Here is a 14,527-nt window from a genome sequence, read left to right as displayed (position 1 = left end):
AATGTGCAGGAAGTTGCTATGAAAAAGTCTTAGAAGAGCTATTACATGTCGGTTTAATGAAATACGCATAGTGTAGTGCGGGAGGGCTACTCACTGCAACAGGAGGCGTTCGTCTCTGAGGCCTTTCAATTCAACCACGTTGATTATATACTTGTTCTCGTTAGCGCTGGAACTATATTCGGAGAAAGTTTTATACGATAAGACGTGCAAAAATCCGTTTATAAGATCCATCTCCGCATGCTACCTGAATTGCACCAAGTTAGTTACAAGTTAAACCGAGCCAGCACAACAAGAACGATGAAGAGCAAATAACAGTATTTGCATAAGAACAAATATTGGCCACTGCTATGGGGATGCTGACACTTTTAAGGGGTTGTCAGCCACGCGAGTCAGCAGAGAATTTGACGCACATACGTGACATAACGTGGAGTGTGCATATCCGACTAGTCCTAGTGCTGTTTTCCGTGACCGTCTGGCTTATCGCGCCAATTGCCAATACCTCCAGGGTTCCAGTTTATCGGCCCAGGTTGTCACGATCCTCAACTCCTGGGCCTTTCCACTTGATAGTGTTCGTGAGTGTGAGTGTTTAGACATTTGGTATCTGAGCGAACAGGTTGTGGATGATCGATGAAGTACTCAACAGCTAGCCGGGGATTGATTGTACATATCGGTATCTGGAACTTGAGTAGGTGACTTGTAGCGGCGCTGTCTCATATGCAGACCAATACATCCTGGGACCTATGCAGCGAGGGAAAAAGTGGAAATACCAAGCAAACAGTAGAGCGAAAGTCAAGTGGGAGAATAACGAGCTCAGCATGCAATCAGCATTCAAACAGACATTTATGAATCGGTGAAGCATGAACTCAACTTAGCAAGTAGATCCCGGGGGAGGGAGGTCAAAGATGCCCGACACCCTGGAAAACGAGTATACCTCGAATGAATAGAATTGGATACGGAGTAGATAATTCTGAAGTTGCTTGTGCGAGTGCAATTACGATGAACGATACCGACGCCAGGTACGCGAACCATGACTCCGCCGGCCATCTCTGAGCAGAGCGCAGAGATAGTGGTCAAGCGACCATTCAATTCATCAAGGACGTGGGTCAGGGAGCTTGCTGTGCAGCTCTGTTTTTGCTTCACTGAGGAATCTTGTCTGTGTTAATTTTTGGAATACGGTACATGATATACATGTTACATGCATTGAGAGCAAAAATGACGGAGAGATTCAACCAGCTTGGCCACAGCACCGCCAGCACGTAACCATCCAGGAAGGCGATGTCCCTGATGGGCAGTTCAAAGATTCTTTAGAGGAAATGCATGGGCCTATGCAGGATATTTGAGGAGGCAATGCTGTCATCGCCCTAGTGGCACCGGCACCGGCACCGGAAGCAGCGAGGAATGTGATGTAAACGATCCGAAAGAGCTTCATGGTTATGATTGATATCTGGTATAATTGTGCATCAGCCTATGATGTGACTTTGTGAAACCACGTACCGACAAAAGACTGTTTGTGCAATTTGCGGGAAGTTGCTATGAAAAAGTCTCAGAAGAGCTATTGCATGTCGGTTTAATGAGATGCGTATAGTGTGGCGCAAAAGGGCTACTCACTGCAACAGTAGGCGTTCGTCTCCAAAGCCTTTTCAATTCAACCGCGTTGAATTTATACTTGTTCTCGTTAGCGCTGGAACTATACTCGGAGAAAGTTTTATACCGATAAGACATGCAGAGATCCGTTTATGAGATCCATCTCCGCATGCTACCTGAAGTGAACCAAGTTAGTTATAGTCAAATACAAATTAAACAGAACCAGCACAACAGGAAGGATGGTTAATGATTAATTAGCAATAACAGTATTTGCATAAGAACAAATATTGGCCACTGCTGAACGTTTTTAGAGGCTCCATGGGGACGCTGATCAAGCAACACTTTTAAGTTGGCAGACAGGTTGTCAGCCACGCGAGTCGGAAGAGAATTTGACGCACATACACATAACGCGGAGCGTGTGTATCCGAGTAGTTCTAGTACTGGCTTATCGCACCGATTCCCATCCTCCTGTTCGATTTTGTAGTTTTGTAATTCCCAAGGAAGTTCAAGTTTGCCCACCATTGTTTATGGTTCCACTTCATTGGCCTGGGTTTTTGCGATCCTCGACTCCCAGGCCTTTCCACTTGATAGTGTTCGTGAATGTGAGTGTTTAGACATATGAGTATGCTGAGCGAACGGGTTGTACATGATGCAGATGCATTCAGAATTTAATTTCAGATAATGATTGGCTCGGTAGAAGTTCGCCAGGCTGTGCGAAATTCCCACCGTGTGGAATATGGCGCAAAAACCCAACCTGGGAGTTGCAACATCAAGAAATGAACTGGGTTCCCAACGCGCACATCCCACCACAAGAAATACGGGCCATAGCCCATGGATGATGACGACCAACTTCGTTCACCACGGTGATCGGCCTACTAGTGATGGACCAGTATCATCGGGCCGATTAGTATGATCATCCAAATGCATCCTCTTGCTAAATATCACCACCTGTCTATAATCGCCTGCCTGCAAACTGCGCCGTACACCCACGGACTTATGCGGATTGATTGGTGCTGCCCAAGCGATTGTCGAACTCCAAACCATCGTGCCTGTGCAACGTCTCCTTGTAATACTTGCCTCCATTGATACAAGTCTGCTCTTTCATGTTTGAGTTCCTATACCAGCATTGTATTTCTGCTGTGCAATCCTAATTATTATTCTGCTAGGATGAAGATCCCATACTCGTCCCATGGCCCGGTCCGCCTGCGTTCCTTGCCTGGGGTTCCTATATGAGGGCCAACTTCAGACTTCTCGAGTATCATCGAGGTGCTAACTTATCACCTTCAGCCTGCTGTATCCCACAATCATCTGGTACTTACTCATTTATTGCGGTGTACAACACAGCCAGCACCCAGTCCGCTCAAGGTAAGGTCGTGTCCCTGGCCATTCCTTGCACTCCAAGGATTGTTCGGAGGATTCACATGGGCCTGCACAGGATGTACGAGGATCAGATGCTGGCTTTACTCTAGTGGCACCGGCAGCGGCAGCGGCACTGGCAGCAGCGAGGATTGTGAGGTAAACAATTTGAACGAGCCTCATGGTATCTGGTATAACTATGCACGCATCAGCCTATGATGTGACCATGCTAGGAAAGCCACACGCCGACAAAAGTCCAATGTACGAAAAGTTGCTCTGAAAATGTTTTAGAAAAGCTATTATACGTTGGCTCGATGAAATTGCATAGTGTGCCGCATTAAGAAGGCTACTCACTGCAACAGGAGGAATTGATCTGAGGCCTTTTCAACTCAACCGCGTTGGTTTTATACTTGTTCTCGTTAGTGCTGTGACTATACTTGGAGAAAGTTTTATACCGAGAAGACATGCAGCTATGATAATGACTCATGATAACCATCTCCTTGGCAAGGGCCGCAAGGCGCACCGAGTTGGTGACAGTCAAATGGAAGTCGTATCGAGCCAGCGGGTCGCAGTGATCATATCATGTACTCCTTCCACCCAATACTGCCTCTGCTCATTTCTCATTCAGCAGTGTTCTGCATATTGCTATATTAACAACAGCACCAATACAAATGTAAAAGTACTCACCAGTTTGTCGCTAGGTTTTTGGTTGGGCCCCCCGCACGTAAGAACGCAGTCCACATTTTTATCGCAACAGTCGCTAGCCGTCTTGCAACTCTCGCCTTCAGGACTACAGCCTGGGACTTGCCTTGCTGTAACAGACATCATAGATGCGGTCAACGCAATAATAATGGCGGGGAAGAAGAAACGCATTGTCTGTTTAGGGTGGTATGATCTACTGAGGTACTCGAATGATCTCTTTGAGTCTGAGATGGGTGGACGCTGGTGACAGTAGGAAGATGACTCGCTTTTATATTATCAACAAGAAGGTTTGGTAAAATGGTTGTGCCCGGCGGATGATACTGTGGGACTCGGGAGAACCTGTTCCTTCTGGTCATTTAGTGGGTATAGTGATTCCGGCGGCCATGGAGTTCTACCTTTGTCATGATTCACCAGTGACGCGGTTGTGATGAGGCAAAGATGCCGCGTCAAAGCTATTAGCAGCATACCCAACTAGCCTACAATATTAATTCCTGATATTATCGTCTACTCTTCCTGTCTCCGCATGGTTTGACGCAGCCTTGGCATATCATGGAGTAAAATTGATGCGGCATAGCCAAAGCTTTATGCAGTTTTGCTGAGGTATGAGAGGGAATGGATACGAGTCATACAACATGAATGAGGCTCGCCGCTCGATACAGCGGGGACAAGGCTTGACACGCGAATAATGGTGAACCATACGTGATCATCATATCCAAGCGTCTCAGGCTGGTTGGCCAATGTTCACTGGATGAACGTTAGTGCTACTAGAGGCAAATACAGAACGCGACATACTGCAAGGTGACATATCCTGGTATAAGTCCATGCATGCATGATTGGTCTGCACTGGTGAACGTGGACACTTAGTTACTAATGGGACTCAAAAGGGCTGCTCAATTCTCAAAGTTCGCGTTCACTTGGCCCTTGGGATCCGAGCAAGTTACGACACTTTACTAGTAGAGTCGTTCGTACTAGTGTCGTGGGCAGAAAGGAATGACAATTGCAAGTGGAAGCGAGGAAGGGAACGGCCACCTCTTCAATTCAATCGCGTTGATTTTATACTTATTCTTGTTAGCGCTGGGACTATACTCCGAGACATGGAATTGTTGGTACTTGCAATTAGCAGAAGCTCGAAGCCAAAGTAAGTGGCTATTTTAATTTTTGAAGCGGCGCCTCGCACACTGCTGACTCAACGATCCACCTGCCCCCCGTTCATGGGCATCCCACCACGAAACATGGTCCATGCACATGGATGACCAAATTCGTTCACGGTGATCGGCCTAATGGTGGATCAATATCAAATTTTCTACGATCAGCATAATCCTTTTACTCCCCGTACACCCATGGAACTATGCCGGTTAGTTGGTGCTTTCCAAGTGGTTGTGTCAAATATGACTCGCTTACTGGGAAGCTCCAACTCGTCGGGCCTGTGCGACGTCTCCTCACAATATTTGCCTCCATTGACTCTCCCTCTTTCATGCGTGGAAGTTTTGACCTATCGGGTCTGTGCAACTTCTCCTTACAACGTGTCCGTCGACTCTTCTGTATGTGAGTTCCCATCCGAACGCCACACTTCTGTCGTGCCATTCTAATTGCTACTTTGCAGTATGGAGAACCCGTGCTCATCTAGGTATTATGTGTCTCCAAGCGCCTTCTCGAGGCGTGACATTGCAGTATCATCGAGGAGCTACACATACATCACCTTCGTTCTTCCGCTTTCCGGGTGCTTCTGAGGTCACTTTGATGACCATGTGATGTCGAATGCGCTGAATCCACTCTAAATAATGCTGTGTTCCTGTCTGATGCCATTGTCGGAGTCTGTCACAGAACTGAATATAAACTCTCCCCAGAGTCAAGATACTGTCGCGTTCGCTGTCCCGAGGCGTTCAGCTAATTAAGATCTGTACTCGCTGCAGGACTTGCATAGTCGTCCGAGAACATTTCCTCAAAGAAGAACGGTCCCATCGCTTATCTAGATATACGAGCTCCACCTTTTTTGTGTTTGTGCTGATATTACATAGTCCTAGAACTTTCCCTTGACGATAATACAAGGATCCGCTGAAGACATCAAGAGTTATCAATATTGTGGGGATGTTTCATCGCATAATGCCCATGCTATGCTTATTGGTTGATGCTTTCTAGGTGTTGGTGTTCCATGACTTCAGCCCCCATCACGCTGGCATGGAGACGTCTGAACTTCAAGCTTCAGCCAACAGTGAAACTCGGACATGATCGTTTCCACAAGTAGACTATTTTTGCTTCGACTTAGCTTGATCATCATACGAAGTGTCATAGCCACAGTAAACCTGCACGTGAAAATGGCTATATCCGATTTTCGCTGGAGTTGATAGGTGAGAGATCATGTAGGCCATCCGAATACTATATCCATCGACGCTATAGATCAGCTTGCATACCCAACCGAAACGTGCGGAATTGAGAGGAGCACGAGACGCTGTTGAATGTTTGTTAGGAGTATGGATGTATAGGAGGGTGCACGGTGCGTAGCGCCAGTCGCAGACCTGTGTGCTGCATCTACGCAGCAATGAAGCTGTGCCACAGCAAATACGAGGACAACACATAAGACGCACCTTAAAGTGGCATAAACGAACGATTGCTCTAAACTCTCAATAAGACCAATTGATCACTGGTAGCTGGACACTCAGGCTGGGCTGGCACGAACATTGTTTTTCGTGAGTGATGCTCTAGACTCTTCTGCCGTTTAACGAGTTGCTTACCAGTGACTTCAGATACCCACTAAGATCTTTAGCGCAATCTCGAATTTCGTAGCACTTGCATACGTTGTTGTGGGCAAGGATTGAATCTTGTAAGCACGCTGGCTCGTGATCTATGGTTTGTGTTCTTCTGATAAGCATCAAATTGAAAGGAGATAGCCCCCCGGACTCACTAGCAACCTTTGTTTTTACCGGACAATCTAGTCTTATTCCAAGATCCCGGCAGACTTCTCTCGTATACAGTCCACGACTTCCCGTAGTCGAGATTCCGAGCGCGGATCATGTCTTCGTCTACCAGTGAGATGCCAGTTATCAGGCCACGCCGGATGATGCGAGGTCATACTCACTGGGTAAATGGTGCTGTACACTGGTTCTTTTGTAATTATTATCATTGCTTTGTCCACGTCGAGTGTCATCAAACTCGGACAAGTTAGCATGGTATTTGATATATAACAAAGACCGATCATGAATTCTCGTCTTGCAAATTCCAAGTCCGGCGTTGATTGAATCAAACTTGGCACCTGCACAAGGTGCTGCACACTCACTACATGTAGACCAAATTCACTGGACTGACGAGACTCCGATTCGGACACTTCAATTTGTACCTCCTAGATCTGCGGTGACACGGCCTAAGCTTCTATTACATAGGTGCACGAGATAGGCTAGCCTACCACAGCTAGAAACTATAGTAGCGGCAGTGAAGCAATTCGATGTGATTGATGCCTGCAGGCAGAAAACGAACGAAATGATGCTCCAGCTGTGGCAGCACAGCGTCTACACATATTTGGCCGTGGAAATTCATTACAGCTTGATCCGGTGGCCTCCTTACCGATTACTAATAGCCGCATGACTCCCTGCTTTGACATACAACTTAAGTTCTTCTCAGTTCCATGCCTTCTCCCACAATCATATCACAGCAGTAGGATTCAGGCAGTAGTAGTCCAGCTTCGCAATACGTGAATTCTCGTGAAAGCGTGCAATGCCCTGCTCCGAGTCTTCAGCCTCGCAGGCCGCAGCCTTCTCCGAGTCGTTTCGGCTGCTTTAATCAACATCGCACCCTACAACGTGCCTCTGCTGTACAAATCTCATGTAACTAAATGAGGCTCATGATGGGTCGCTCTATATCCCGCGAGTCACTTACGTCTCGACATTAGCGCTGCACGGTGTGGATGCCACATGCATCCTGTGAGTCTTTCACTTATAATCTATGAAGACCTCCCGTGATCTGCAGTATTTTCGTGACCTCCAGCACACATCTTATTCTCAACTATTATTTGAATTTATCCTCCATTCGCATGTCAAGATTCGTCCCTGGACATTTCAGTGACTGCCCTCCACATTTGGAAGAGGGCCCGAGCCACCCAGAACACCCCCAGGACACTGGGCAAGAAAACCTTGTGCTCAGCGAAATGCTACAAGTTTTTGTCTTTAGTATGTGTCACATCTATTGTCATTTAGCACATACCAATCATTTCCCAAAGCAATTCTGGCGACACTTTGTTTCGTCATTAATATCTTGTTTTGTTTCGCGACAGACTCCGCGCCAGACTCACCCGGTGATACCGTCCAAGCCTTAGGTGAGAAGTCAGGCCAACTGGAACAACCCCAGGATCTGGGAGACACAAACTCGGTGATCAGTGAAGTGCTACAAGTCGCCACCAGCAGTATGTGCTATCTACCTCCACTCAGTAGGCGGTGCCTATGATTTTCCATGACAGATTCTTTGTCAGACCAGCTTCATGACACCCTCCCGGCCTCGGGCGAAGAGTCCAGCCACCCAGAACACACCCAGGATCCAGGACAGATACACTTCAGTGGGGTGCAACAAGTCGTCATCACTTGTATGTGTTGTTTGTCTCCGCTCAGTTCGTGTTGACAATTTCCCTCAAGCCATTCGCGCAACCGATCTCGCTCTTGGTCTCCGACGTATCCCTGCCGGCTTTCATGCGGTGGTCAAGGCTGACGGTGCTGAATATCAGACAAGTAATCAATCTGTACACGTAGACCAGGCTGTCGTCGAATGGCACGAGCGCATTCTTCTGTAAGTGGTCTGCAACCTTGTCTGTCTTGCAGGTATTGAGAAAGACTCTAGACCGCGCGATCCATCATCTAAAGTTCGGGTCAGCGTGTATGCCTCATTTGAATTGGGTCCCATGGTCTGTCACGGAGAACTCCTCCGCACATTCGAGATCTCCGTCAGAGAATTACTGGATCGCAGCGAAAGGTCTCATCGTCAGTATTATCTATTGCAAATAACAGCTCACGGATGCTAACGAGTATTACAGCCATAATGTTTCAGCCAAAGCAGGAGGACGTCGTATCCGCTTGCACTTCACTGTTCATGACGGTGGAGCAGCGACTTCCTGATCAAAATGATGGCGGTGTTCTGTGTTCCTTTATTACCGTGAGCGATCAATGCAGTCTTGCAGTCTGATTCTGATCGTCGTAACATGTAGCTTACATCTCGCGATATGGATGGGTTAGCAGTAAGGACGGATGCCGGACATAGTCTTTTCGCACGATACCGCAGGACGCAGAACAGTACCGATCTGGACCAATCCATAAACCACTTTGAACGGGCCTCGGATCTCTGCCCTGTGGATCATCCCTATCGCCCCGCAGCACTGTTCAATCTAGCCACGGCAAATTTTATCAGTTGCCAAGCTAACGGAAGATACCTCGACCTCGACAAACCCATCTCTCTTTTTCAAGACGCACTGGATTTGCGTCCTGCTGGTCATCCAGACCGACCCACGACCCAACTCCATCTCGCTATTTCTCTGCTCTCTCGCTTTGCGAGGCGGGGATTTCAAACAGATGTCGACACGGGTAAAGAGCTACTGAGCGATGTACTTGATGTTTGTCACGCCAACAGCCACATTTACAGAGCAGCTTTGACTGCAATGGAAACATCCGCTGTGCATGGAAGCATGTATGCAAATTATCTTCAGCAGGAGGGGCCTGCCACATCCATGCTTCCGTTGTCGCCGAATCAACTTTTTCATCGAGCAGAGCGATGTTTGCAGAGAGATGAACCGCGTGACTTAGATGAAGTGATATCCCTTCATTATGATGCACTGGTGTACTACAAGACCGGACATGCTTACCGAGGGCAATTGCTATGCAATCTGGCCGCAATGCTGCACACTCGCTTCGAGCGTCGAGGCAATGACAAAGACTTGGATCAAGCCATCGCACTTCAAATGGAACAGCTGGCCTTGTGCCCGGTCGATGACCCAGGTCGGTCCACGTCATTAACCTCGCGAATCGACTCTCCTCCCGCTTTCAGCGCCAAGGCAACGACGAAGACTTGGATCAGGGTATCGCACTGAGCAGGGAAGCGCTGGCCTTGTGCCCTGTCGGTCACACACATCGGTCCTTGTCATTAAATAACCTCGCGACTAAACTCTCCTCCCGCTTTGACCACCGAGGCAACGACGAAGACTTGGATCAGGGTATCGCACTTCACAGGGAAGCGCTGGCCTTGCGCCCGGTAGGCCACCCAGATCGGCCCGGGTCATTACATAACCTCGGGAATGAACTCTCCTTCTGCTTTGGCCGCCGAGGCAACCGAGAAGACCTTGACGAGTCACTAGAGAACCTACGCTGTGCATTGACTCTATTGACGCAACATGATCCTCGTCAATTAGTTGTCCACAAGACGCTAGCTGCGGTCTACCTATCATTCCATCATTCAAGGCTTGACGGCACCGGCGCGGGCGAAGATCCGGAGTGTCTGAATGTTGCCATGCATCATTTCAAGGCAGCAGCAGATGTTGTCTCTGGAGGCTTGCTATCCCGCCTGCAAACAAGTCTACTTTGGGTTTGCCGTGCTGATCAACACAGACATCATACTCAACTAGAGGCTTATACGACTTCCATGCAACTTCTCGATGCTTACATGTCTAACACGGCTGCAGTATCATCTCGTCACAATATCATGAAGGACTTCCCGAGTACACTTGCCGTCAATGCTGCATTGTGTGCTCTTTGTAGTGGTGATGTGTGTCGCGCTGTTGAGTTGTTGGAACAGGGCAGGACCATCATCTGGACCCAGATGACACGACTCCGCACCCCTCTTGACAGCCTCCAGACCCGCGGTGATTATGCAGTGGCCCTGATGAAGAGATTCAGACACCTCAGTTCCCTCCTTGATAAACCTCCCGCGAGCCGTGCAGAAGGGACTCCAATAGTCAATCCGGAAGCAGAAGAAACCAGGTACAGACGTGTAGTAAAGGAGTGGAATGAAGCTGTAGAAGAGATCCGGAAGATCGAGGGCTTCTCCCGCTTCCTCCTTCCCCCCTTATTCTCAGATCTTCAAAATGCACCTCAGGCAGCACTTCTCGGTGCCTATAAAGGGTCTAAGAGACCCGGTTAATATGTTATGGGAAACTAGTCTCTGAGACATACCCTCCCACCATCTATTAATAACTCGCACCTCTCGTCCCTCTTGCACCACCCTCCTGCACCACCCTCCGATACCTCCAATACCTCCTGCACCACCCTCCAATACCTCCAATACCTCCTGCACCGCCCTCCAATACCTCCGATACCTCCTGCACCACCCTCCGATACCTCTGATACATCTTGTGCCTCACTTGCACTTAGCTTGGCATCCGCTACTCTCTGATTTTTCAAGTGGTATGTCCTTCTCTTCTTTCCACCACTATGTCTTTCTCAACACCCCATCCCACTTGTAAAGCTCAAGTCGCAACTTTTGGCCTAGGCCACCACTTTGTGAGCCCCAGGAAAGCTCGAGATAAACGGAAGACTCAAACATTGGTGGAGTTACCAGGCGCAGAGGCGAAACGCCGCCGACTTTTGGCTGAAATGAAGGAACTTATGAAGCCACGGTATGAAGAACAAAGCTCGCAGGTGTTGTCTCCTCATCCATCACACGATGATACTGCCAAGCACCCTCAACACATAGAGAATGATGATACCACAGCACTTCACTTTGAAGATGTGGAAACGTTCGACCAACCATCTCTCGATACCTCAGCAATCGACACTCCAGTCAAACGACGGATTGCGTCAGACCGATCGGCTAGTTTACTGTATAGTCACTGGAGCGACCTCATCCCAACTCTCATCGATCCTCTACTTCTCTACTTAGGGCGAACGCAGGGAAAACCACTGGAAACCACTCATTCAGTCATATCTGCATGTACTGGGACACTACCATGTACACCAAAACGAGCAACTTTGATGTGTTTGTTTTTTTGACCGTAAGCTTATATTTATCTATCACAGAAGCGGGCACTGATACTTGCTTAGGATACGCGTCTATAGATGTGCTAAGCTGTACATGCTCCACTCTCCCGCAGGTACTTCTCCACCATGGTCTATTCCCAACTGCACCTTCACAGCCTCGAATGGCTGTATCTGTTGATTTACTTTCATTCTACCGTGCACTGTTTGAACGCTCATGCGACGCGATTAACGCTCTCGCATCAGCGCTGAAAAATCATTACTCTCGTCGGGGCTTCCAGGTGACCGACGCACAGGTAAGTTTCAATTACATACTCGAATTACTACTGACAAGCTTTGGAAGGGTCAACTTATTCAAGACCCATTTCGTCGGGGTCTCGGTTATGCTGTTCAGTGGTTCGACATCCTGCAAATTCAAGTCGAACGACAACTTGAGATGCTTCTCCAACAAAGTCGCGATCACATAACGAAATTCCAGGCCTCCTTGCACGGCACCAATTTCCCTCCACCAGGTCGATGCGTGCCACTTCTGGTCCAACGATGTCCCGCCTGCTTTGGGGGCGTACTGCATGGCAGGCCCACAGATGAAGGAGGCGATGTACACGTTGCAACAGACGGGAATTTCCACCACCGTCATCGCTGCGCTGCTGGTGATTGTCCTCCATTCTATGACCCTACCTACTTTATCCCGAAAAACTTTGTTGATGAAATTGGTCGCCATATAGACACCCAACGTAAGCACCCCCCAAAGGCACATACCCCCATTGTCCCTGATGAAGCTGTCGACCAATGCGAGACTGCTTACGAGGCTGCTGACGGCAAAAAACAGAAAACTGCAATGGATAATTTTGATGACACCGGGATCATGGCGCTGATCTGTCGTCATGACATCCCACTTTTCTTTGCTAACATTGATTCGCCTGGAGAACAACAAAAATATTCTGTAGCCCTTCTTCAGCATTTGTTTTCACTTCTCCCACCGGAGGCTACCGTTGTTGCCCTGTATGATGTTGGGTGTGTTCTGGCCAGATCACTCGCAAAGGTATGCTGAGACTTATGTTCTATTTACACACTCACACCTCTCTAGTATAATATTCTTCCTGAGACCGTAACCAAACGACTTCGTCTCGCAACCACAGCAATGCATGCGTATGGCCATGAGTGGGCTTGCCAGCTCATCTATAATCCGCGAATGTGCCTTGGCCTTGGGTTGTCCGATGGGGAAGGGACCGAACGACTTTGGTCACGCTTTGTCCGGCTGATCGGTGTTGAGAGGACTTCTTCTGTGTGTGCCACCTCATTTTAATTACGATCTTACTCACACAAGACGTTAGCGCCAGCGCCGCCTGTGGCTTATTGATCGACAAGCAGCAGCCATAGGATCCGAGATGCAAACAGATCTCGGTGACTGGATTAAGCGCCGCCTTAGACGAGGAATCAAAGAGCAAGGTTCAGCAGCGCAAGCTATGCTAGAACGATGTGGAATTCCCATCGCTGAATTGAAGTCTGAGTGGTCCCACCAACGTCAATCGCAATTATCTATTCGTGCTCGTAAGTAAGATTTATTAGAAATTGATCAGTGTTAATAGGTGACCTTGCAAGATGCTCCTGCTCGTCTTAAGAAAGAGCTGGACACCGTATTGGCTCTCCAGGCAGACCTGGACACATCAGATAGAGCACTACAGACTACGAGAGCCATGTTGGAGAAAGAATTTGCCTCTGACGACACATTAGAGGCGCTGGAGAGCCTCGAGAGGGGACATGACCGACTGATGGATAAAGTCGAGGCCCTTTACTCATCACTCAATGTTCATGAGAGGTTCCCCAAGCTTCATGATGTCAATCTTGAGTTTGTCCGCACTCTTCTAATGGCATGCGATCTCAAGATGAACGTTCGTAAGCGCGCCATTGCTAGTTTCTTCGAGTGGGACAAGCTTGACCGAGCAGTTGGTGGCGCACAGCAGGCTTTAGGTAAAGTTCTTCCCTTTTGCCACATTATGCTTTATTAATTTTTTGCAGGGACTAAATTACATCAACACACACGTAAAGCTATAGCTAAGCGTCAACCTGCCCTCATGACTGCTATCCGAAAATTTAATTCCTACTGTGAACGACTGGAGTCATTGTACGACCCCACTTGGGGGATTCCACTTCCTGCCCCACTTCCCACAAAACTGACTGAACTACGCTCCGATCCAAGATTGATGGAAGACGTATGGATCACACCATCAGTCGGAGAGGTTCCCCGATGGTTGGAGGACTCAGACGTGAGAGATGGTATCCGTGCGCTACTAAAGCAGGAACGCTGTCAAGAGGAGCAGATCCGCCTTGGCATTGAGGCCGAGAATCTTTGTCGCTTCTTCGGAGATGAACTTGCAGCACTTGAACTTGCAGTTCGGTTGCCGGAAAGTAAGTTAATTTAATTTTTCTGATGTAAAGTTCTTTTTTTGATTCATTTGTACTAGGTCAACCTTTTGCTGTTCCATTGCGACAACGGCTTGTTAATTTCCTCCGGCTCCAATTCCGATGGTCCAATCCCCTAGCTTCTTCGGCACGCTTCGCTAGCCAAGTGGACCGAGCACTAGACCTTGCTACCACCCTCTCAGGAGGCTCACGAACTATAGGATCTCACTGGAACAATACTGGCACGCTCACACTACCTGATCCTGAGGTTGATGAATTCCCTGTTGTTGATCCTGACCATGCCCCACAGGTTGACTCTGAGCAGGCTGCACTTGTTGATGTTCTAGAGGACGAGATGGGCACCCTGGAGTTAGATGAGGACGACTCGACTAATTATGGGCGCGAAGCTAATGCCGTCATCCATTGGGATCTTCCTGAGGTACGTATATGTTCAATGTCAGGAATATGGTGCTAATAAATTGTCGTAGAATCTCCTTATGGATGACTTCCGTGTTCCGTCACGCACCCCACCATCCGCGCCA

General features: G+C 48.3%; 3 protein-coding genes across 3 annotated transcripts; 2 read left to right on the top strand and 1 right to left on the bottom strand.

The window, feature by feature from the left end:
* Positions 1 to 1,225: 1,225 nt before the first annotated feature.
* Positions 1,226 to 1,722, bottom strand: HD556DRAFT_1307219 (uncharacterized protein; the record flags this gene model as incomplete). Its single annotated transcript, XM_041300011.1, has 3 exons — positions 1,226 to 1,444; positions 1,495 to 1,530; positions 1,609 to 1,722. The coding sequence occupies 3 exons, from the start codon at positions 1,720 to 1,722 to the stop codon at positions 1,226 to 1,228; spliced, it is 369 nt and encodes a 122-aa protein (XP_041161653.1).
* A 5,944-nt stretch (positions 1,723 to 7,666) lies between these two features.
* On the top strand, positions 7,667 to 10,749 carry HD556DRAFT_1535572 (uncharacterized protein; the record flags this gene model as incomplete). The annotated part of the gene is made up of 8 exons (XM_041309605.1): positions 7,667 to 7,802; positions 7,907 to 8,035; positions 8,090 to 8,212; positions 8,262 to 8,412; positions 8,497 to 8,603; positions 8,657 to 8,775; positions 8,828 to 9,611; positions 9,668 to 10,749. The coding sequence occupies 8 exons, from the start codon at positions 7,667 to 7,669 to the stop codon at positions 10,747 to 10,749; spliced, it is 2,631 nt and encodes an 876-aa protein (XP_041161652.1).
* An 805-nt stretch (positions 10,750 to 11,554) lies between these two features.
* On the top strand, positions 11,555 to 13,141 carry HD556DRAFT_1234828 (uncharacterized protein; the record flags this gene model as incomplete). The annotated part of the gene is made up of 4 exons (XM_041297692.1): positions 11,555 to 11,878; positions 11,977 to 12,624; positions 12,670 to 12,871; positions 12,951 to 13,141. The coding sequence occupies 4 exons, from the start codon at positions 11,555 to 11,557 to the stop codon at positions 13,139 to 13,141; spliced, it is 1,365 nt and encodes a 454-aa protein (XP_041161651.1).
* Between the last annotated feature and the right edge of the window lie 1,386 nt (positions 13,142 to 14,527).

The sequence above is a fragment of the Suillus plorans genome (genome assembly GCF_016647745.1).
Source record: "Suillus plorans strain S12 chromosome Unknown HD556scaffold_20, whole genome shotgun sequence".
Lineage (NCBI taxonomy): Eukaryota > Fungi > Basidiomycota > Agaricomycetes > Boletales > Suillaceae > Suillus > Suillus plorans.
The sequence above is the reverse complement of the archived record's forward strand: the minus strand, read 5'-3'. Positions and strand labels throughout refer to the sequence as shown.